Source organism: Spermophilus citellus (genome assembly GCF_964194105.1).
Source record: "Spermophilus citellus genome assembly, chromosome: 9".
NCBI lineage: Eukaryota > Metazoa > Chordata > Mammalia > Rodentia > Sciuridae > Spermophilus > Spermophilus citellus.
Window position 1 is genome coordinate 64,625,006 of NC_138191.1, and position 23,360 is coordinate 64,648,365.

General features: G+C 32.3%; 1 protein-coding gene across 4 annotated transcripts in view; it reads right to left on the reverse strand.

Annotated features, from left to right (window-relative positions):
• Positions 1-713: 713 nt before the first annotated feature.
• SH3GLB1 (SH3 domain containing GRB2 like, endophilin B1) overlaps positions 714-23,360 on the reverse strand; it is a 35,483-nt gene continuing 12,836 nt past the window's right edge. The window contains exons 4-11 of one of the 4 annotated variants that reach the window (XM_081306325.1): positions 20,421-20,554; positions 18,086-18,178; positions 14,645-14,683; positions 13,017-13,040; positions 8,495-8,584; positions 8,036-8,136; positions 5,870-6,098; positions 714-5,508 (exon numbers count right to left, since the gene is read on the reverse strand). In XM_081306325.1, the coding sequence (XP_081162451.1) occupies positions 5,401-5,508; positions 5,870-6,098; positions 8,036-8,136; positions 8,495-8,584; positions 13,017-13,040; positions 14,645-14,683; positions 18,086-18,178; positions 20,421-20,554 (818 nt within the window). In that variant the 3' untranslated portion in view covers positions 714-5,400. The remainder of the gene's footprint in view (positions 5,509-5,869; positions 6,099-8,035; positions 8,137-8,494; positions 8,585-13,016; positions 13,041-14,644; positions 14,684-18,085; positions 18,179-20,420; positions 20,555-23,360) is intronic. The other 3 variants (XM_081306327.1, XM_081306326.1, XM_081306328.1) reach the window with 3 other exon arrangements.

Genomic DNA, 23,360 nt, shown 5'->3' on the forward strand with positions numbered 1-23,360 from the left:
TGGTGCTCTGCCTACCTTCCAGAGTCCTACTTTCCCCAGTATGGCCATGCTCCCTGAAACCATTGCAAGTAAGCCAGCATCAAAGCTACCACAAAATTCCACTCTAGCTAAGGTGGTTTTTCTACCACACCTCAGCAAAAATGAGAAAGTTGATAATCCTAAGAGATAAACAAAACAAAAACCAAGAAGCAGTTAGTATTACAAACATTTCCAAAGTATCACAAAAATATGACATAAAGGAGAACAAATGTCTAGCCAGAAAAATTAAGACCGACATTTGTTTTAATTTTGCTGGGTCTTTTAATCTATCTTTTATCCTTTATTTTATTTTGGTATCAGGGATTGAACCCAGGGGCGCTTAACCACTGAGCCACATCCCCAGCACTTTTTTATATTTTATTTAGAGACAGGGTCTCACTGAGTTGCTTAGGGCCTTGCTAAGTTGCTGAGGCTGGCTTTGAACTCACAATCTTCCTGTCTCAGCTCTACAACCAATGGGATTACAGGTGTGCGCTATAGAGCCAGGCTACACTTTGTTTTTAAACTAAACACTTTTAAGAACATTCAGTTGGAAGTCCCCCAAAACAAAAACAAAAAACAAGTCCTTCTTGCCCCCAAATCCATAGCATTCCTTTATAAACTGGAGTACTTTCTTTACTAATAATTCCACTTCAAAGTATTCATCTTAAGGAAATAATCAGAAACACACAAGATTTTAGCAACACAATGTTCTTTAATTTATTAGTGAAAAACTGGAAACCTATAAATTCAACAGTAGTTTAATAAAATGTGGCACATATGATGAAATATCATGCAGCCATTTAAAAAGATGTAGAAATACATATGACATAACAAGATAGTCATGGTACTATTGAGTGAAGAAGTTACAAAATGGCATGTACAATTTGATCCCATTTTAAAAAAATCTAAAAATGAACTGGAGAGTCTGGAAGTCCATATACATAATAGTGGTTCTCCCTGGATGGTTGAATTTTATTAAAACTAATTTTTTTCTTTTTGCCAATATGGTTATGACTTGTATTGTAAAAAAAAAAAAAAAAAAAGCACTAAGAATTCTTAAAAAAGTCTCCTTCAAAGTAGGAATGAGAGAGAGCTTAGCAACCTGAGGCACAGGGATATCCATTTTAGTCCACTACTGCTTTAATGATTTGTCAGGATGTTTTGATGTTAGACACCAATTAAAAGGCACTGTGCTGAGTGGAAATGTGTGCAATAGTCGTGCTTGTCTTTCTTTAGGCTGAGGGATCCTTATTCCTAGAAACCTTCCACAGCGCCTAGATACTGGCATTCTAAGCAATATTTCCCTGACACTAAAACATGCCCTTTTACTTTTACACCCACTTAAAATATATACTAGTAAGTTTCCTATACCCTTCAGAGTAATGATGGTAAGAGTTAAAAGGCAGACAGGCAAAAGTTTTCAAGTGAGGTCAGATAATAATCCTGAAGGTGAAAGGCAAGTTCAACTGCAGTGGTTCTCAAACTTTAGATTGCAACAGAATCCCTCAAATGGCCTGTGATAACAGATTGTTGGGCCCTACCCCCAGAGTTTGAATCAGCAGTCTTGGAGAAGGCTTAGGAATTTCCATTTTCCCTTTCATTCAACTAATATTTATTGAGTACGTACTATGAGCTAGGTCTTGTGCTAAGAGGAATTTTGATCAAAAGATTTAGTGTTTATTTCAGAAAGCCTGTGTTCTAAAGTAACAGATATATGCTAAGTAAACAAATTATAAAAGTAACTAATTAAAATTATTAGTGTTAGAACACAGTAAAAAAGATGAGATTTAATCTTAAAATAGTTAAAAAGCTACCACACAGGATACTAACAGTAGTTTTAGAGGACCCTGAAGACAAAAGGTAAGTATAAATAAAAGTAGAATCTTTAAAAATGATAATTAGCATTTTTAACAAGTTTCTAGTTAATGCTGCTGATATTGCTGATCTGGATGTACACTTTGACAACCACTGCTCTAATGAATAAACTTCCTAATTAGGATAATGTGGGAGAAAGGGAAGGTGTGGTCAAATAAATCCCTCCTACCTTTAGAGTCTCAACATGATAGGAGCCTCTTAACCATCTAGAGAACGAGTTAAGGCAAAGTTAGCTTTTAGGCCACTTGTCCATTATGGCTCCTCACTCAGGCTTGAAGGGCAACTAAGGCAACATACTTCAAAATTTCAGGGTTTGGGAGATAGGGTAGGGATATTTTTCAGGAATCCCATCAACAAAGCATGGAGGTAAACTGGACCTCTCTGGGTAAGCTCTTTTACAGTTGATCTCAGAAATGTCCTCCCAATAGCAGTTTCCTTCTGTTCCTTTGTTCTGGTGAAGGATAACAGCAGACTAGGAGATGGGCTGTAGCTCATTAGGAATCCTGGCCTCAAGTTTCTCATTCCCCATGTTGTCCAGAGTGAGGTACATTTCCATTTTTGGGACTTCATATCCTGTGATATGATTTTTTTATTAGCACCATAAAAAAGTTTTAACACTAACCTTGTAGGTGAGATTGCCTTGAGAATAAAATAGATACAATTTAATCACTTTTTCTGTTTGTAATAGAGACTACAAATATTTCCAAGTTTATTATTTCACACGTATGTGCACCTTTCACACATTACTATACTTCTGGATTAAGGTCAGGGTCATGGGGCTTATTTAAGCAATTCTGAATTGTACAACAATTATTTGCTTTTTTAGTACTGGGGACTGAACCCAGGGCCTCTCACATTCAAGGCAAGTTGCTCTGCCACTAAGCTGACTCCCCAGCCTCTGAATTGCATAATGAAATAACAGGTTTCCCAAGCTTTCTTCCATGCCTAAGGACATTCTTGGGCTATTGCCTGAGAAAAAAAAAACCCAACCTATGATTTTAAATAAGCCAAAACCAAAATGAAAAAAAAAAAAAAAAACCCAACCAAACAAAACCCCATTAAAATGAAAAGCAATAAACATAAGAACAAGCCTACATATTGTGCTGTTAATGGAGGTAAAAGGTATAAGAAGCCTTTGCATGTATTAACACTATAGTAAACCAATAATGTATAGGAGCCTTCAATAATCAATATTCACCTGATGGAAAGCAGAAACTTCTGATAAATAATTTACACTGACTGTGGTTGGGTTGAACCTGCATCCAGGTCTGATTTAAAGAGGGTAGAGAATGGAATTGATAGGGAGTAAGCAAAGCATGGATTTAGGAGGTCCCTCTTGTACGGTCATAAATAAGGCCCACAGTCTGGGTAGGACAGGAAGGTAAGGGGATAATAAGAGGAAACTGATATTTATACAATGTATTTACTATGTGCCAAGACTTTCCCTAAAGATCACCTGACATAACATTTGCTGCATAATCTCAAAACAACCTAAAGTGGCATAAAAATTATCCCCATTTTATTCAAGAAAGGGCAGTTATATGTCTGAGTTGAAGCTCAAAGAGTATGTGAGGAGGGCTGGATATGAACCCAGGATTATTTCACTCCATTACCCATATTCTTTGTCTTTCACTATTCTACTTTCCATAAACCTTATTTAAAGTTGCTGTTTAAGTTGACCTGAATTTTTTTTAATGATCTTTCAAAGCCTAAATCTAGACTTACATAACAGATGGTACTCTAGTCTGTAAAACTTCCTCTCTTAGGGCGAAAAAAAGCATCACTTTTTGGATTTAGAGAAAACTAACCAGCCTGAGCAGCTTCGGGGGTTACATGTGGCAATTCATGGTGAGTCAAAGCATCCTGTACAAGTATGAAATTACACAGGAATCTGTCTCCTAACAGAAATAAAAGGGCAACAGCTACAGTTAAACTTTTTACTGAACTAAATTAACATGCTTACCAAGCTCTTATTAGGAGCTCTTAACACAAAAGAATATTTTAAAATGGTGTTCATTTTTTTAAAACTACCAAAATATATCATTTTGATAGATTAACATTCTCTGAATAAATGTACTACACTGTTGCATTTCATGCTTAAGACTGAACTACTTACGATGTCTTGGCTCTTAGCCTGGAGTATATTTTTCCCTTCTACCTGGAACACTTCCTCCCAAACCATTTCTCATTCTGCAGTTCTGAGTTAGGTGATTCCTAAACACAATACCCTTTATTTCTTCCATCATTAACACTAACCCTATTATAGAACAACTGCTTTATTTTTCTGTATCCTCTAAGAGGAAAAGCTCTACAGAGGAAAAGAACTGTGTGCAATATGGTAGTGTCCCCAATTGATCAACATAGTACCTGGCCCTCAATAAATGTCTGCTAAGTAAATGAACGAGAACAGAAGTCCTAACACAGGAAAAAACTTCAACATCTGATTTATAGCAACTGTTGATTGCTAGCAATGTCCAAATAGCAATTATCTGGTTCCAAAGGAATTACTAATAATTTTAATAGCATGTGATTCAAAACCAGAGATCTGAGCCCTAGCCAAGATAATCTACATTCACTAATAAATCTTCAAAGTGTTATTAGTAAGCTCAGAATAACCAAAAGTTTGTTTTGTTTGTATATAATTTACTCAACAATGAACACAGCTGCACTAATCCATATTTTTACTCACATTTACTTGTTCAATAACTAATCCTCTTTACTGAATTATGTTCTTAATGAATCCAATTCTGATTATGCATTAAATTGTGGCAATCAAATAATCTTATTATTTTTAGTAAACTCAATTTGTTCCAAATGTATTAGAACTTTAACTACAACTCTTATCAGAGAAATATGGTCATGCTATTCAAGGATTAGTTGTTTTTAAATTCCAAAGAAACAATTCAGTAGTATTCAAACAAAATAAAACAAAAGTAGTCCATTAAAACATAGTATTGAAGTAATCTGATTCCTGTTGACCAACAAGGTAAAAATGGTATAATTGCATTTCTGTTTATGGGAGCATTTAAAAACATATTCTTCACAGAAGAGTTTGTATCTGACAGCTCTTTTTTAAATCAAAAGTTGAAAACAAATTTTAACTTTACTCTTTGGTTATTAATTATACCTAATAAATGAGTCACTGATATCAATTCACAATAAATTTATTTTACATAAAAGAAAAGCTTGCTGTTAATGAAAAATTCAGTAGAAAACAGTTCTGCTTTAAGTTGGGGCTCAAGTATAGAAGCTGTTAGTGAAATCTCAGTAGAAAGAGAATTTTGTAAGAAAACATTCTTGGCATGAAAGCTCTAACATAAATTCTGTAATGAAATATTTACCATGCAACTTTATTGGCAGAAAAGCCAGTTTCTGATGACTGGTAAATTTTTCTTTCAGTCTCTTAAGACATTAAAATGGAAGATACTTAAAACTGCTCTACTTGGAGTTAATTATATATAAATAGGGTGTCATGATGGGTAATTTTTCCATAGGTGCACCTATTTAATTGAGCAGTTCTAAGTAGGTAATTGGCACTTTGCCCTTCTGATTTCCCCTTTCCCCCATTAGCCAGTCTGAATCCATTCCAACGACACTGAACACAGTGATCACCTACAAAATAAAATATTTCAAGTTATTAACTATATTAAAAATAAAATTATAACAAACCAGATTGGTATTTCATTTGTTTAAATTACTTCCTATAAGTGGACTTTAAACATTATCAATTTTGCTGAAAGATAAGGATTTTTTTGGAGGCATTTTTATATATCTTCAAGTTATTTGGCAGTTAAAAGTTTAAAATATTTTTGTGATATTCAATTATATTAAAATTTCATAAAATGTCAATATAACCACCTGAAAGTCATAAAATATTCATGATAAACTTTCTGAATAAGTAATGAGGAATTTGAATTTTGTTATTATATGTCAAGCTGTGATATAATTTTCTTCTCATACCCACATTGCTTACCTCATCTGCCAGAAGTGATAATTCAGTACTGTTCGCAGCATCATAATCATAGAGAACTCTAGCCTTCCTGCTGCCACTTGACTCCTTAAGGTCATTGAGGTTGGACGGAGAGGTGATTACTATGCCACTTGTTGAAGCCACAGCAGGAGAACTAACTGCATTTGCTAAAGAAGATGGCACAGATGTCCCAGAAGTCTGATTGTTGTTAGAAAGATAACTGGATGGAAAACTGTGGAAAAGAAAATGTTCAATTAGCTATTTCAAAGTGATTAAAGTTCCTGAATGCCACCACTTGGTGGCACTGTTTATCTTCTACCTCCAAATGGACAATTTGCAGATGTTAATTATTTTATACTTTAATGATTCTAGTTACCTCTTGCCTCTTGGGCCAATTATACTAGAGACAATTCAGGTGGTTTTCAAATATAAATCTTGAAAATTTGTTTCAAAGCTGTCTTTATTGACTTAAATATAATGGCTACTTACATCCCAGAAAAAACGATTTTTTTTAAGGTTTCTTAAGTTAATACTTTGAGAAATATTAGCATACTTAAACTCTTTTTATATAAAATGGATCAATCACATTTTCCTATTCATTCCAGTAATATTTATTGAGTACTGCATTACTGTCATAAGCTGAAGACATAAAGATGAAAGGATACTATTTCCTTAAGGATATATAAATAAATGAGAGGATAAGACATTCAAATAATTCGTTATGATGGATAATGGATAATTATAATGAAATACAAAATCAATATATAGGGAAAAATTCAAGTTCATTTTATTCTATTTTTTAGAAAAAAAGTTTAAGTAGCAATCAGTGAAATCTTGTGATTAATATGCTTATGAACAATTTGAAGACAGATTTCTATTTTAAGGCTATTGCTTCACTAATAATATTAACTAGAAAACAGTACAAAATGACTTGTTTATAATCATTTAACTTCGAACATTTCTAAGGTAAGAAATTATCTATGAAAATTCATATTTAAGCCACCTCCCACCCCCACATGCTAGGGATGGAATCCAGGGCCTTGTGCATGCTAGGTAAGTACTTAAGGAGCTACATTCCCAGCCCCTTACTGAAGTTTAAAAAAAAAAAATCTGTGATGCTGGGATCAAACCCAGGGCCTTATAAATGCCAGGCAAGTGCTCTACCACTGAGTTTTGCCCCCTAGCTCTTTCAATATACATGTTCTTAGTTTGCCTAGAATATTCACCCTACCTTTCTTCATTTAGATGACTCCCACTAGAATAACTTCACTTGGAAATTTTGCTAGGCACAACTGAGTCACAGTTAAGATATCCTCATAACACCCTGCACTTCTTTTACTTTTTTAATTTATCATATGTCCTATTCAGCTATTGTGTGTATTCCTACCTGGACTTTTAAGTATTATGACAGCAAGGACTATATTTGTCCTATATATTATTTTGTACATTACAATCTAAATTCCATAAAGGCAAGTTGCCTGTTTTGTTTGATGCTGTAACCCTAGAATATAACAGTGCCTGGCACATGGCAGGTATTTCTGAAGAATGAACGACTGTGCTTTACATACTATTTTGCTTTACTCAGAATAATCATAACAGAGAGCTTGAAGTTTTACCGAATATTCAAAAACTTTTTTTAAAATAGTGATTATACAAATTTGTTTATCTTGAAGAGTACCTGTCAGTGAACCTATATCTCCCTCAATGAACAGCAAAAAATATTCAGTATCAAGAAAAAAGTGAAACCTCAAATACTTCTAAAGCTTTCTTTATGTGGCACTAAAAAGGTATTCATTTAAATTATCTTCTCATCCCTGTTAACCTCTGTGTCAGAAAAGCTCAAAATGTTTTGTTATCTCATTAGTCTGAACATTATTTTCCTTTAAAATAAAAAAAAAATTAAAAATCCAACTCTAGGGGTTGGGGTTGTGGCTCAGTGGTAGAGCACTTGCCTATCATGTGTGAGGCACTGGGTTTGATTCTCAGCACCACATATAAATAAGTCAATTAAAGGTCCGTTGACAACTAAAAAATATATTAAAAAAATACAACTCTATGTAAACTAATAAAAGCCTTTTGATTCTTCTAATCTTCACCATTGCTATTCTTGTATAAAAATCTGAATTTCTTCTTATATCAGGACTTAATATGCAAAGAGGAAATTACCACCTTCCCAGTTGTTTCTGGAGATCTAACATGTACTGGTAACACTGTGCATAGTAAGTCATCTGGGCGTCTACAAAGTCATTCAGACAGCGGAGGTGATGGGCCTATAAAGGAAAGTTAAGAGTCAGTTTTAGGTTCTTAAAGTGGTAAATGCTAAAGATGGGACAAGGCACTATAATATGCAAGAATCATTTTACTATGAGCCTTATTTTTAAAATCAACCTCAGTGAACAGTATAGTCAATAATAAGCAAAAAAAAAAAGATTTGATAAGGATGGGAGAAGTTAGGTGATGATGAGACTAAGCAAAAATTTTAAATATTTCTTTATATTATTTGAGAAAGCACCATAATTTAAATTTCTTTGATAAATGACTAAAAAGGGAGTTCAGTTTTTATTCTCCAAATTGCTTTAGGATCATTAATTCTTTGTGCTAATGAATTTCCAATGAATAAATACTCACATGTGTACTGCTGATTCCCTCTAGCAAAAGTCTGGTAATCTCTGCTTGACGATCAAATTCACTTTGAGTTATCCTTAATTCCTGTTCAGACTTAAATTAGAAGATAATTTTAGAATTTTGTATCCAGACTGTTTAAAAATTCCCCAAACCAACCCCAAATTGTAATCCAGCAATTCCCTGATTTTGCTTTGTATCTGAAAGGGTCCCTTGTTTCTATGCTTTAATTTTTCTATATTACTCAACCTTAATAGAACTGATTGCTTACCAGCACTTGACTCAAAAGAATCTATTAATGCCAAAGCTTAATGACATACTTGTAAAAGCCTAGAAAACTTACTATGGATAGTCAGAGGATATTTTCACATGTTTTCTAATATCAATTTTGCTAAATTTAATTTTTACAAAATCTTAAAGAGTGCCATAGTTTGTAAAGTAATGTTACTGTTAAATTCTCAATTATTACTATTGTTTTTTCTTGGGGGCAGGGTGACTGGGGATTGAACTCAGGGACACTCAACCACTGAGCCACATCCCAAGCCCTATTTTGTATTTTATTTATAGACAGGGTCTCACTGAGTTGCTTAGCATCTCACTTTTGCTGAGGTTGGCTCTGAACTTGCCATCTTCCTGTCTCAGCCTCCTGAGCTGCTGGGATTACAGGTGTGTGTCACGGAGCCAGCTGTTTTTTTTTTTTTACTTTGGTGTTAATGATAGTCTTAATATATCAAATGCAAAAGACGTTAGATTGAAGTCACAGGATTTCTATCTCTTGAATTTGGTTACCAAATACTTGTTGCCAGGAACTGTTTGTTCTTACTTTTCTTCAAAGGAATCTTTGTCCTACATTTTAAATGTCTTTCTTTTAAATTTTCTTTCTAAACTATGCATAAAATAGTCATTCAGAAATACTGTCTGTCAAGATTAGGGTTTAAAAACTTTCTTTTAAGAAGTTATGGTTTATTTTCAGTGTTGTGCTGGTAAACTGGTTCTCTTTTTTGTTGTGGTAGTGGGGACTAAAGCCAGGGGTGTTCTACAACTGAGCCACACCTCCAGCCCTCTTTATTTTAAAATTTTGAGACAGGGTCTTGCTAAGTTGCCAAGGCTAGCCTTGAACTTGTGATCCTCCTGCTTGAGCCTCCCAAGTCACTGGGATTACAGCAGTGGGCCACTGCTGCCCAGCTGGTAAATTTTTTCTCAAGGAAAAAGGAAAAGCTCTAACATTCCGATTTTCATGATATAAATACTCCCACCACAGCTGATTTGAAACTACCAAGGTGAAGTTACTGACTTTAGAGTTGGGAAAGAGATGTATATAATAGCATACCACTAATATAGTATAGTCAGTGTAACTTCAACCATCCAATGTTTAGTGCTTGAATAAATTATTTCACTGAAAAAATTAGTAAGGTCTAAAAATAGCCAAAAAAAAAAAAAATCTTCCAAAAATACTGGAGTAGGTTGGTAATACGTTGAGGAGGAGAAAATAAAACCTCATGCCCATTCAAAACAATTATCATCACTGGTGATAATGCCATTATGATTTTATTTTACATCTGTAGTACAAAAATCTTTCCTGCCATGCAAATAATTTACAACATTTTCAAGATGTAGTAAGTATAAAACAAAGTGTGCACTTTTTCCTTTCAATTTCCATCTCAATAACCCTCTGGATAGGAAATTAACTTAGTAAGCCAGTCAACAAAGTAGCAGCAAAGTAATCAGTTGCTATAATATCCCACTGGCAAAGGAGACTAAGAACTGGCTAGATTTACTTTTATGAAAATAAGCTTGAATTCCTCAAGAAGTGAAAAACTGAAATGAAATTTGAATAAAACCAGAAAACCTTAGCAGGGCTAAAGTCAACTTTATCTGTAAGCTACTATGAAGCAGAAAAAAAGTCCCAGAAGAAGAAGAAAACAATGTTCTTCCCAAGGAAAGCATTAGGAAAACCAATCACTTCAGTGTTACAGTTACACTGTTTACTATTCTGCTTATTTGAATATAAAATGGCTTTAACAGAAAACAACCATAGCAAACCAAAGTAAATGAACTTCAGAAGTAAATGAAGTTGGTTGCATTTAGGTCTTTGTGAAAGTATAACTTGACTTTATAGCCTATTTTTATAAGTAAAAATGGCAGAATAGTCTACTAACTGGCAATATTTCTGTACAGGTACAAAAAAGTAAGCTAGGTAGCTGATTAAAATAAGTAGGAAGTTTTGAGACTGAAGCAGAAATAATGTTTTAATTCTAAGAATATTAAATAAAAATATTAAATTATCTCATGAAAGGGATCAATTTTCTAGGTTTGAACAAACTGTAATTGTGTAGAAAAGCACCATCTTACAAAACTTAGAAAGTCACTATTCTGTACAATCTAGACATTCTATTTAGAAAAGATAAACAGCAGGAAAGGAATGAATCTCATTTCTTGGACAAGTTTCAGTGTGTACATACGGAGTGGCTGTAAACAGTCAAATGTCTCAAACCATTTATGGTTCTGACATATGTAACTTGAGCATAATTTATCAGCAAGGCTAAGGAATTTTCAATTAGGTTCATTTACAATCAGTTTACTTAGGAAGAAAATGGTCTATAAGAAGAAGATAAGAAAGGTCTAAAGGCAATGAATTTAAACACCTAATATTCTGACCTCTAGAACAATTTTGCTCCCTGACCTAATTTTACAATTAAGTTGTATAATCCTCAGGAAAAAACCTCTACTAAGAATTATAGATATTAGGTAAAGAAGAATTATTTCAAGATCTAACTCGGAAGATGGGCAAGAATCTACTGGTCTGTGATAATCAGCAATGGATATCTGCAAGACAGAAATTTTGGTCATACTTTTGAGACATCTGTGGATGGTTGTTATCTACATTTTCTATGGAGCTTAAATCTTAAAAATATTCCAGGACTATGAAAATTTAAAATTTATACTTTTAAATTATAAAAATGACAAAAAGTGAGTATAGAAGAAAAAACTCTTCAAATTAATTTTGACATATTTCCTTAGTATTTTTTATAAATATTTGTTTCATAAATTTCTTCCCATTCATTATACCAGCTATTTCTCAAATTTGTAGAGGATGCAAAATCAAGTCAGAAACATTTTGATGTACTTGTATGCCAACCAAAGGGGCAACACCTGGTTTTCTTGTTCAACCCATATTCTCCCCCATGTGGCTCTGTTCCCTTTTTATGCTAGAGGTTTAGGAAGAGATCAGAAGCTAGGGTAGAACCATACTAAGTTGATAAAAAGATTCCACAAAGGAGGATGACAGTATAAATCAAGAATTTTACACTGGATTTCATAAAATCAATAGCTCAGTAATCTACGCATGAAACATACTATATAATTGGCAATCCTACAAAGTCTGAAAATGTTAACATTTATGAAGCTATTTAAAAGTCAGGGGACATAATTACTACTTGCCCTCAAATCCTCAGCATCATCCTCACATAAAAGTAAGATTTTGGTAGGCCTGAGCATGAAAAATAAATGAAAAATGCTTCTAAAAACCTAAAATAGAATTTGAAATAAATCTGCATCAAAGTCATATTTTTTCCTTTTTAAACTCTTACTTTATTACTTGATTTCCCAGACCAAAGATTAGAAATGTTAACAAAGGCAGAGGAACTGTTAGAAGTCAAATAGATTCTACAAGAAGCAATCTAAGACTGATGCTGAGGGTAAGACAAAAGCACTGATTAATTATTAAATCACAGAATGATGAATATTCATAATAAAGACCTTAACTGCAAATATTTGCTATTCTGTGTTCAATGAAGTAATAAAGTACATTTTTAATGGATATTTTTAATGAAAGTGACAGGAAAACTAGCTTTGGTGCTGAAGAGAACAAATGTCAGTTACCTAAAATTTATTTGTATAAGACATGATACATTTGCTTCTCTGAAGATAAAGGACATTGTGTTAATTATACTTCATATTTTAAAATGTGTCATTAGAAAAAGTTATCAATGAATAAACCAAGTATCTAGTATTCTAGCAAGGCACCATAAGATAACTATTAACAGGTATCTAGGATTTATCATGGTGTGTGCAAATCACATCTCTGCAGCATTGTTCTACTGCTCTGTAGAGCTGCTGTTAGCCAAACAGACCAGAGCATTTCCATTTCAGATTTTAAAAGGCACAGTAATATACGGTTGGGGTTATGGCTCAGTGGTAGAGTGCTTGCCTGGCATGTGTGAGACACTGGGTTCAATTCTCAGCACCTCATATAAATAAAAAAATAAAGGTCCACCACCAACTAAAAAAAAAAAATTAAAAAAATAAAGGTACAGTAACACAGACTGACTGGACCTATGGGTGTCACCTAATGTTTACTGAATTAATGGCAATTAAGTTATTATTATTTTTTTATTTTAGTGGTACTGGGGATTGAACCCAGGGCTTTTTGTGTACTAGGTAAGCATTCTATCACTATGCTACATCCCAAGCCCAAGGCAAATAAATTCTTCTTTCATAATTCTGTAGTTAGTAATAATTTACTTACTTTTGTCACTTCCTCTGCCCAAATCTAGCAAGCATTAAAAATTAAGAGAAAAATATACAGCATGAAAGAAAGTTGGAATTTAACATTTTCTACAACTACTTAGTATAGAAAAATGTAAGTATTTTAATCTAAATGGCATACTCTTTTTCTAAAATGTCATTATTATCAAATTAAACACAGTACTAATTAAATCAGTACAGCTTAACATATTGTGAAAATATGCCTTTTATAGGAATCAATACTACTGATTTTTAAATCTTATGCTAATTCTATAAATTTATAAGAATAAAAACTTTGTCAAATTGTGAACATCTGACTTGCCTTAGTTTTAGTTTTCTCATCTACAAAATGCGATGTTTGGACTAAATAATTTCTATTTTTTTTTTCAAAATAAATTCTAAAATTTTAGGAATTAAAAACAAAGCAAGAATAAAGGGTCATTGAATGCCAACAAAATAACTTTTTTGGGGGAGGGAGGACAACAAACTTGAAATATAAAAAATTTAAAATTACCAGAGTTAAATATATCTCACCATAAGTAGATGATATAGTAAAACAAATGATTAATAAATGAAACAAACAGTTGCTAATTGTTTAGGAAGACATTTTTACTTAAGACAAAAGAAAACCTATAATGTATATACTAAACTCAACAATGACTAAAACATTTTCACACTTTTCATTTAGCTATAGATAGGACAATGGAAATGCATTCTCTTGCTATCTAAAGCCGTAATTTAGCAAGGGCTTAAATAACTACAGTTAAGAAAAACAAACATTTTTTCCCTGCTTCTAGTTCAATGCTAATGAAATAAAAAAATCAATTAGTTGCCAATTTATTAACTATACTGCAGATTTCTAACCACTTCTAATGGAAGTAATGCACCTAGGAATATAATGCCACGCCCTACAAAGTTTCATTGGCCTAACATGTGTAAGTTATTTGCCTATGCTCATTTCATAACTACCTATTTCATTAAAGCTAAAAACACAATATCTCAAAAATTTCCTCAAATTGAGCTCAATATATACATTGGAAATTATAAAACAATCTTCATCTCTATTTTTGCCCCAAAGTTATCACCATTTTGAAACTTTCTTAAGCGAGATAGCACTGGATGTGAAATGGGCCTGGCCTATAGGAATACCTGACCTAATGGAGTTTGGCTAATCCTGGCATGGAGGAGGAAAATAGTACATTTGGGTAACAAAAAGGTAAATACTGATGCTACTGAGAAGCAAAGTCAATTTGTATACCTTTGTTTTTCTCTAAGGTAAATTTTGTTATTTTTCTTTGCCAAAAGTGAAAATATGAAATGCTAGCTTAAATTAGCATATTTTACTGGCTGTCAAAAGGAACTAAATACCTATGATTCTAAAATCTGTATTTGATATAATCCATATATTGGCAGTAAGAACATATAGTGTATTTTCTTTAAGATCCATTATCACTTCAGCTAGTACACCTTTCTACACATATTATGAACGAATGGCTTTAATTATTTTAGATTTTTACATGTAGCTAATAGCAAGAGAAGGCACTTTATTCAAGATGTAGAAAACACAGTAGGCCAACAAACCTTCAGCCATTTTACATGCAGGAAGTTGAGCATGTAAGAGAAATTTACCATAATATTATCTCCTTCAAGGCGAGCTGAGTTTAGTTGCTTAAGTGCATAGGTAAGAGACAAAGAACACATACCAATGAACAAGGTGAAACAAATTACTTCTGTACAATAAAGCACACACTAAACAAGTATTAAGAATTGATAAAAATTGTTTTTTCTACTTAAGAAAAATCCAACTATTCTTATTCTATGAAATTTCATGTAGTGGTATTTAATTTTTCTAAAAGATTCAAATTTCCAAGAAATAAAAATGGTTGATGCTTAATTTTAAATTAGAATCATTTCAGAAAAAGCATTTTAAAAACTCTCAAATTTTTAATTAAATTTTGATCTACGAAAGCTTTCTGCCTATCTTACAATTTTCCTATTCAAAGGTCATTTGTATTTTATTAATTTACAATGCCTTCAACCATTTTTTTTTTAATTAATCTCAATCAAGTCTTGGCAAACCCTGTAGGCAAATGAAAGGAATGTCAATCCTTGTATTTCTAATAAGCTTTAAATTCAAACATGTGTACATATAAAGGTAAGGTTATATGATGGTGCTACCAACTGATATTAAAGATAAAAGATCTAGACTGCTGTGAAAATTCTTAAAGTGTAAAGGGAGTATGTGTAATATGAAGTATTTGAAGAAATATTTTCCATTAAATTTGTATGACCCCAAATAATAGAGGTCTAAACCTCTACATACTAGAAAATTTTGAAAACAGCTGTTTTTTTCTTCCCATTAATGAAACTCTGAAATAATTTTTAAAAAGTTTATATTAGACTAAGATTATATTAATAAATGTATTTATTATACATTGTCCTTGGTTCCTCAAGACATAAATTCTATTATATCTGCAAACAATTTCTATTCATTTTGAAACATTAAAGTTCTCCTTTGTGCTCAATTGGTATATTTTAAGAAATGTGTTTGATGTTGTTTACCATTCTTCAATAAGCTAACTTAGTCAAACAGAAGTTAGTGAAGGAGCAATATTGGTTATAGGCAGATTTTTCCCTTTTAGGGCTAAATCACCAAAAATTTTACTATGCTAGATTATGAACTGAAGGTAGTAGAGATTTTATTATTTATCTATAAACTTCTCCTCTTAAGTATAGTACCTTGTGCAAAATTAGCGCTCAATAAATACAGAATTTAAAAAAGAGGTCACAGGAAACTAGTAAATTTTTTAAAAACCTCACATGTACAGGTATAAACTAGTCACAAAATAATCTATGTAAATTTATAAAGCAGTGAACTCGAAGTCTGAGGTTAAACTAACTTCTTCACTTACCAACTAGAAATCAAGAATCTGTCAGAGGAAAAAAAAGCAAAAATCCCCTAGTGGTTTCTATTCTGTATTCTACAAGTCATTCAAAAGAAATATGGGGGTGGGGTGTGGAGTTGGAAGGATCACCAAATATAGGCATACCTTAAGAATTTATGTAGTAAATTAAAAGAACTAGTCCTATACCAAATATTTAGACTTATTGCTGAAAATAAATTGATTATCTCATGGAAAGAATAAAAACCAGGAAATGTGAATTTTTGCCTAGACTAATGTTTTTAATATTTGGCAACAGATAAATTTTATGTAATATAGATATTCCAGAAGATTAGTATATAAATGAGATTGCTGGATTATGCCATTTAAATCATTTCAATTTTAAACAAACTTCCATGGGAAAAATTTGGTCCTTAAAAATACATAGCACAGGTGCTAGGGTTGTGGCTCAGCGCAGAGCGCTTGCCCTGCACATGTGAGGCACTGGGTTCAATCCTCAGCACCACATAAAAATAAACAAAGATATTGTGCCCATGAATAACTAAAAAATATTAAAAAAAATATGGCACAGAAAAACTGCGAATGTATTTCCTAAATGTATCAAAGTAAATGCCCAAAATGTGTTTACTATTATATTTAGTTCTTACACATTTTAATAGAGTGGCAAAATAGTTGAGAATAAAAAGGACTTTTGATACCGTTAAATCTATGTACGTCCTGAGACTTTTCTAAGTAAAAAGCAGACTATCAATATTCTATAAATTTGATAATGCTATTATTCCACAATCATCACTGGGTATATGCAGGCATTTTAAGCAAAAAAGATTCTGTTCTAGTTCAAACATTCATTTAAGTGACCTTTGTTTATCTCAATATTTTTTTGATTATAAAATTAGTATCTTAAAAACCAATTTTAATTTTACTATATAATATAAATTCATTATTAGCAACTACAAACTAATAATTTAGGGTCTCTTGCCATCTATAGTATTCATTTTGAAAGTTTTAATTCTGCAGATAGTCTGTTAGGGAAGTGATGTTGTTTATGCTGATAATGTCATGATAAACTCTGAAGTGAAAATGAAAGTGAATGCAAAATCTAATATAAAAGCCAAAAGAAGGCTCCTGTAAGAAAAACTTAACGCTGCTCATAAAAGGTACTGGGGTAGTATCACAAGATATCACTAACACCGTATCTGTTTTAAATTTCACTCTTAATTCTCAACCTATTGTCCTTAAAAGAAGAGAATTATGTGATTACTACCAGCACTGAAGTAATATGCTTATTTAGGCAATGAGACTCACTGGTGGTAGTGGTAGTGGTAGTGAGTTGGACATATCATACCTCTTAACATTCCTTTGCTTAAATTAAGAATGTTAGCTTTCCCATATCTTAAATGTGTGCCAATTTAAATTTGAGTAATTCTTTTAAACTTTGGAATGGAATCACAGTAGACATTAACTCAAAAACCTATAAATGAATCCTTTTAAGAAAGTTATGTATAAAATCATCAAATTTTTGTATTTAATATGTTAGTAAATTATAATATTTTGAAGCTACTCAGTTAAAAAAAGTATGCTGAAAGTTGATTTTCTGAAAAATATTCCAAAACTTTTAGTTATCTAAGTGGGTTTTTCTCATCTTCAAAATAGCCACCTGGGAGCCCATTATGCCAATGGGAGCCCATTATGCCTTTGGAACTACTCTTGGTGAGAGTTTCCTTTAGTCAGTATAGTATAGGAATCCATTAGATTTTAAGCTACATTAAGTATTCCCAGATTTGATTCATTCTGATCTTAATTACCATCTTTTTTTGCTGTTTCCTAACTTAATAAACCTACCTAAATCTATAAATCTAAATAAATACAAATTTGTCATCACCACTAAGGAAATTTACAGAACATGACACAGCTTTAGGAGGTATCATAATTTTTATTTTTTAGCAACAGCTGTATCACTGAATAACATCTCTTGAAATGACTACTTTTGACTGACCTGAATTATTAATTCTGATAAATTTGTTTAAAAACACAAAAACATGACCAGAAAGTTATATTCTTTTCTTAAGGACAATCTGTATCTTGCCTGGTATATTTGTAAAATATTTTACAAAATTTTAAAAGTGTTAAAACTTTTTTTAAAATTAAAATGAAAAAAATTACTTACTGAACTTCTGGTTTCTGCAGCTTTCGCCTTTTTTAGTCTGGTTTTTGCAGCATCCAAATCCAGTCTCTTATTTTGTAATAGTTTCCTTTCTTTCTATAAATACAGAAAAGAAAAAATACTCAAGATGTTAAAATCCAGTAAAAGCATACATGAAATACTCCTTTCCATTTAATATATGTATCACCTGATAAAGATCTATGATTATAAATTGGCTTATAAAGCACCCATATAGTAAAGCTTTGCCTAGCATGTGGGAGGCACTGAGTTCAATCCCCAGCAACACACACACACACACACATACACACACACAGACCAGGTATCTGACTTTAAAATATAATTTTTCGCCAGGCACATTGGCACACACACCTGTAATCCTATCAAAGAAGGAGAACTGAGTTCAAAAGCAAGTTGCTAAGTAACTCACTGAAACTCTGTCTCTAAATAAAACAAAATAGGGCTGGGGATGTGGCTCAGTAGTTGAGTGTCCCTGAGTTCAATCCCCAGTATCCTCCAAAAAAATAAATTAAAAAAAAAAAGATTTTCAGTTTTAAAATAACCAAAACATTTTAGAATCTGGGGAATCCAAGAAAGATGGCATAGAACATAGAAACAAAGAAATATTAGTCTTAATATTTTATGAGTTTGTCCTCCTCCCACCCACAGGAAATATTTGGTAATATAATTTTGTTTTCCACAATTGGGGACTATTATTGATATCTACTGAGTAGAAGGCAGGGATGCTACTTAATATCCTATAATATAGTACAGCTCCCACTTCAGAATTACTCTGCCCAAAATGTTAATGGTAGCTAGGTTGTTAAAACTCTATTTCAAACAGTTACAGATTATCCAGGAAGTCCGGTGGTAAAGGAAACAAATAGGGCAAGATTCCTTGATGTCCTATGTGATCTACCTTAGGGATTGGGCAGGCTATTTTTCTGTTTTTTTCTTTTTTTGGTACTGGGTATGGAACCCAAGATCATAGGTATGCTAGGCAAAAAATGCTCTACCTATAGACTACATTCCCAGCCTACGCATGCTGTTGTTCATATCACAGCACTGAATGCAACTCTACTCCAAAATGGAATTTCAAATTTATAGAATGAATAAACTTACTTAGTATCTCAGAATTCCTCACATTAATTTTAAGCTTTTGTATAATAGGTTAAGTTTATTATAATTCTGTCTTATTTTATTAATTCTTGGATTCTATACATAAAATTTTATCCTACTGAGAAGTTAGTATCTTTTAAATCTTATTTCAAGTTGGTTCTTCTGTCTTAGGCCAAATACTTATTTACACATACAAATCCACTGTATAAACATATTGAAAATTTTATAAGGTTTTGTAAGAAAAAACTTGCAAATGAAAGTTCATAATTGTGGACTGGGATTGTGGCTCAGTGGTCGAGTGCTCGCCTCGCATGTGTGAAGCTCTGGGTTTGATCCTCAGCACCACATTAAAATAAATAAAGGTATTGTGCCCAACTACAACTAAAAAAATAAATATTAAAAAAAGAAGCTTTAAACATTTAAAAAAATGTTCGTAATTATGTTTACAATAAAGATCAGTCTTACAAAATTTCAGGAAAAAAAATCCACCAAGATCTTCACTCTCCATCCTTAACAAGTTAAACTAAAGATAGAGACTAACAGATTAGGTTTGGAAAACAAGTTTTTTGTTTTATACTTCAGCAAGTAAACCCAGTAATGTGAAAAGATAATATATTTCTAAGAATGCATAAAGAATAGTACCCAGAAACATATCTTCCAATAATTAGGTTTCTAATTTCAGTTTAAATAGTTACATAACTATACTATAGCTACATATTAGAGCAAATTCCATAATTATTCCAGGAACTCTGTTATATTTTGATGTTGGTAATCAACGAGAATGAATGTAAATGTATCAATAATAATGTAGGACACACACAAAAAATGAAGCCAAAGTTACTAATATTCTTTTATTTTGGTTTAGCTCTGTGTGTCCTGGTGAATATTTAAATTTTCTAATCTGCTTACATTTATGACCACTAAGAGGAAAAATTACTCATTAAAAACTTTAAGGCCAGGGGTGGTGGCACATGTCTATAATCCCAGTGGCTGAGGCAGGAGGATCATGAGTTCAAAGCCAGCCTCAGCAAAAGTGAGATGCTAAGCAACTCTGTGAGACCCTGTCTCTAAATAAAATACAAAATAGGGCTGGGGATGTGGCTTAGTGGTGGAGTGCCCCTGAGTTCAAACCCTGGTACCTCAACAAACAAACAAACAAACACAACTTTAGGCATAAATCTGATTATATTTTACTAAAAAAAGAGAACATTTTCCAACTCACAGCAATTGTTTTGTAATCTCCTTCTATAAAGTTTCTTAAAGGAGTGAGAAAATTTAAGGCTGATGTTTGAATTAGTTCTCTGTCAGCTGTTCCAATTCGTTTTTGTGTTTCTCCACATTTAATAAGAGCATTACCTGCAAAGAAAAGATTTTTTTTTAACTAGTGTCTAGCAATGTCATAAAATTAAAAATCACATAAAAATAAATCATGAATTTGATTTGCTTAAAAGTTAGTTGTCACTTGTTAACTTCAGTAAAATCAAACAGAATTAAATGTAATTAACATTGATTATTTTAAAGTAAATTTAGGGGCTGGGGATGTGGCTCAAGCGGTAGCGCGCTCGCCTGGCATGCGTGCAGCCCGGGTTTGATCCTCAGCACCACATACAAACAAAGATGTTGTGTCCGCCGAAAACTAAAAAATAATATTAAAATTCTCTCTCTCTCTTTTTTAAAAAAATAAAGTAAATTTAGGATGAATATCTAAATAAAATAGACCAAAGATTATGCACTATCATATCATGGTTAACTATACAAATTCTACCAATGGTACTAAAGAGGACATATATGCCCCAAAATATTAATGTTCCCAATTCAGATAGAAAAGCTTAGAAAAATATAAAGCTATATATATAAATATTTTAACAAGTATATCAGTCACAATTTGTTTTATTTCTATATCCATGCTCTTACATAACTAAGAACAGTTTACATCTTAAGAAAACCCCGTGATGTTTAAATAGGGCAAGTACAATAGCAAAGCAGAGGCAGAAAGAGCAGAAAAAAAGGGAACCCTAAGATTAGGGTTCTACTCCCAGTTTTAGCTCCAATAAGCTTTAGTTTAATATATTTTAATTCCTTCATGTTACAATAAGATTAGATCTGATTGGTAAGGAAGGCAATATAGCATAATAGTTAAGAGCTCTGTCTCTGATCTGTATTCGAATTACTAGCTGTGTGAACATGGATAAATTATTCAACCTCCTCAAGCCTCAGTTCGTCTTTAAAATAGAGATAAAAGAATTTATATTATAAGCAGAATGTAAGTAAGGATTTACTGAAATAATACACAAACATATATACTGTATCATGCTTAACCTAATGACTGTAATACTTAATTTTTAGCTATTATCATTTACTAATAATAGGTTCTCAAAGCCTTCCAACAATCAGGTCACATTCACTGGAATTACTAAGAGGTGCAAAGAGATTAAACATTAAAAAAAAAAAAAAGTGAAAGCCTTTATAATTTTCATGCTCTACTAGGCCTTCAGCTCCATGAAAGGAATGAGCTGGGTCCCCTTCATATACCTACCTATATGATCCTAGAATAAACAGGTAATAATAAAACATGTTTAACATGCAAAGGTTTTCTAAAAATTAAGTTATTTATAATTAATTTCAAGTTTTTAAGAATTTTCAGACTTCCAAAAATTAGATTTTAAAAATTATAATGTAGATATTTCAATGTTGTACCTCTAAAAAGCCATTCAATGTATTAATGGCATTATACAGTATTCAGGTTATTTCTTTCTGAAAAAAAGATAACTACTAAAACCTGAAACCCACATAATCCCAGAATTTAGGAGCTTTTTATAAATCAGAATTACTTGTGGAAATTCATTTAATCTACCTACCATTTCACATTCAAATAAGGACCATTTTCTTACAGTAGTCTTAAGAGAATTATCAGCCATAAACAATAGGGAAAAGAAGTAACAGAAATCTGAATAGTCTCACGTTATGAGAATTTTAGATCTGAATAAAAATAAAGATGTGTAATTTTGAGCTGTAACTCAAAGATGTGTAACTTTTTTTGAGCTTCACAGTTGTACATCTAAAAAGTACAGTAACTAATAAATCTGGGCTAATTATAAAACACCACCATAGAAAACATGAAATATATGAAGAAAAAAATGAAATGTTATCCAAACATCTAGAGATAACCACTTTTAACCTTTGTTTTTGCTTACTGATATCACTGCAAATTTTTTTACAAAAGTACTAGTGACTTCTTCAAACATTTATTGTGTGTATAGTATCTTTAATAGGAAATAAAACGATCTCAAAAAAGCTTAAAAAATTCTTTAGATTTTTAGAACTAAAAAAAGATATGAATTCTCTGAATAACTAAATGTATGCTTAAAATTTTTTTAAATTAGAGTATTATACATAGTAATTGTGTTCATCTTGACAAAATTATACATGCATGGAATGCAGTTTCAGTTCATGACCCCACTTCTCTTTCCTCTACTGATTTACCTTTCACCCCTCCATCCATTTACTTATCTATTGTGGTACTGGAGATCTAACTCAGGGATGCATTATCACTGAGCTATATACCCAGCCCTTTTTTAAAATTTTAAATTTTGAGATAGGATCTCACTAAGTTGCTGAAGCTGGCCTTGAACTTGCAATCCTCCTGTCTCAGGTTCCTGAGCTGCTGGCATTACAGGCATGCACCACCATGCCGGACTCATCTATTTATTTTTGATTGGTTCTTTCTACATATACATAAAGGTGAAATTCCCTGCGGTATATTGATATATGCACATAACATGATTTTTAAAAAATTCATTCTGCATTTCCTCGCTTTTCCCCTTCCTCCTCATTCCCCCCCAATCTCCTTTTACACTACTGATCATCCCTATATCTTTTTGATATCCTGTCTTTCCCTCCTCCTTCCCTTTATTTCACTCTAGCTTACACATATGAGAGAAAAATAATCAATCAACCTTTGAGTTTCTAAGTCTGGCTTATTTAGCATGATGTTCTCCATTTCTATCCATTTATCAGCAAATGCCATAATTCTATTCTTCTTTATGGCTGAGTAAATATATGCTTAAGTATTAAACTGTACATATTTATTGGTTACTTACAGGTCTTACTTCAAAATATTTACATAACAAATATGAAACTAAAACTGACTCTACTATATGTT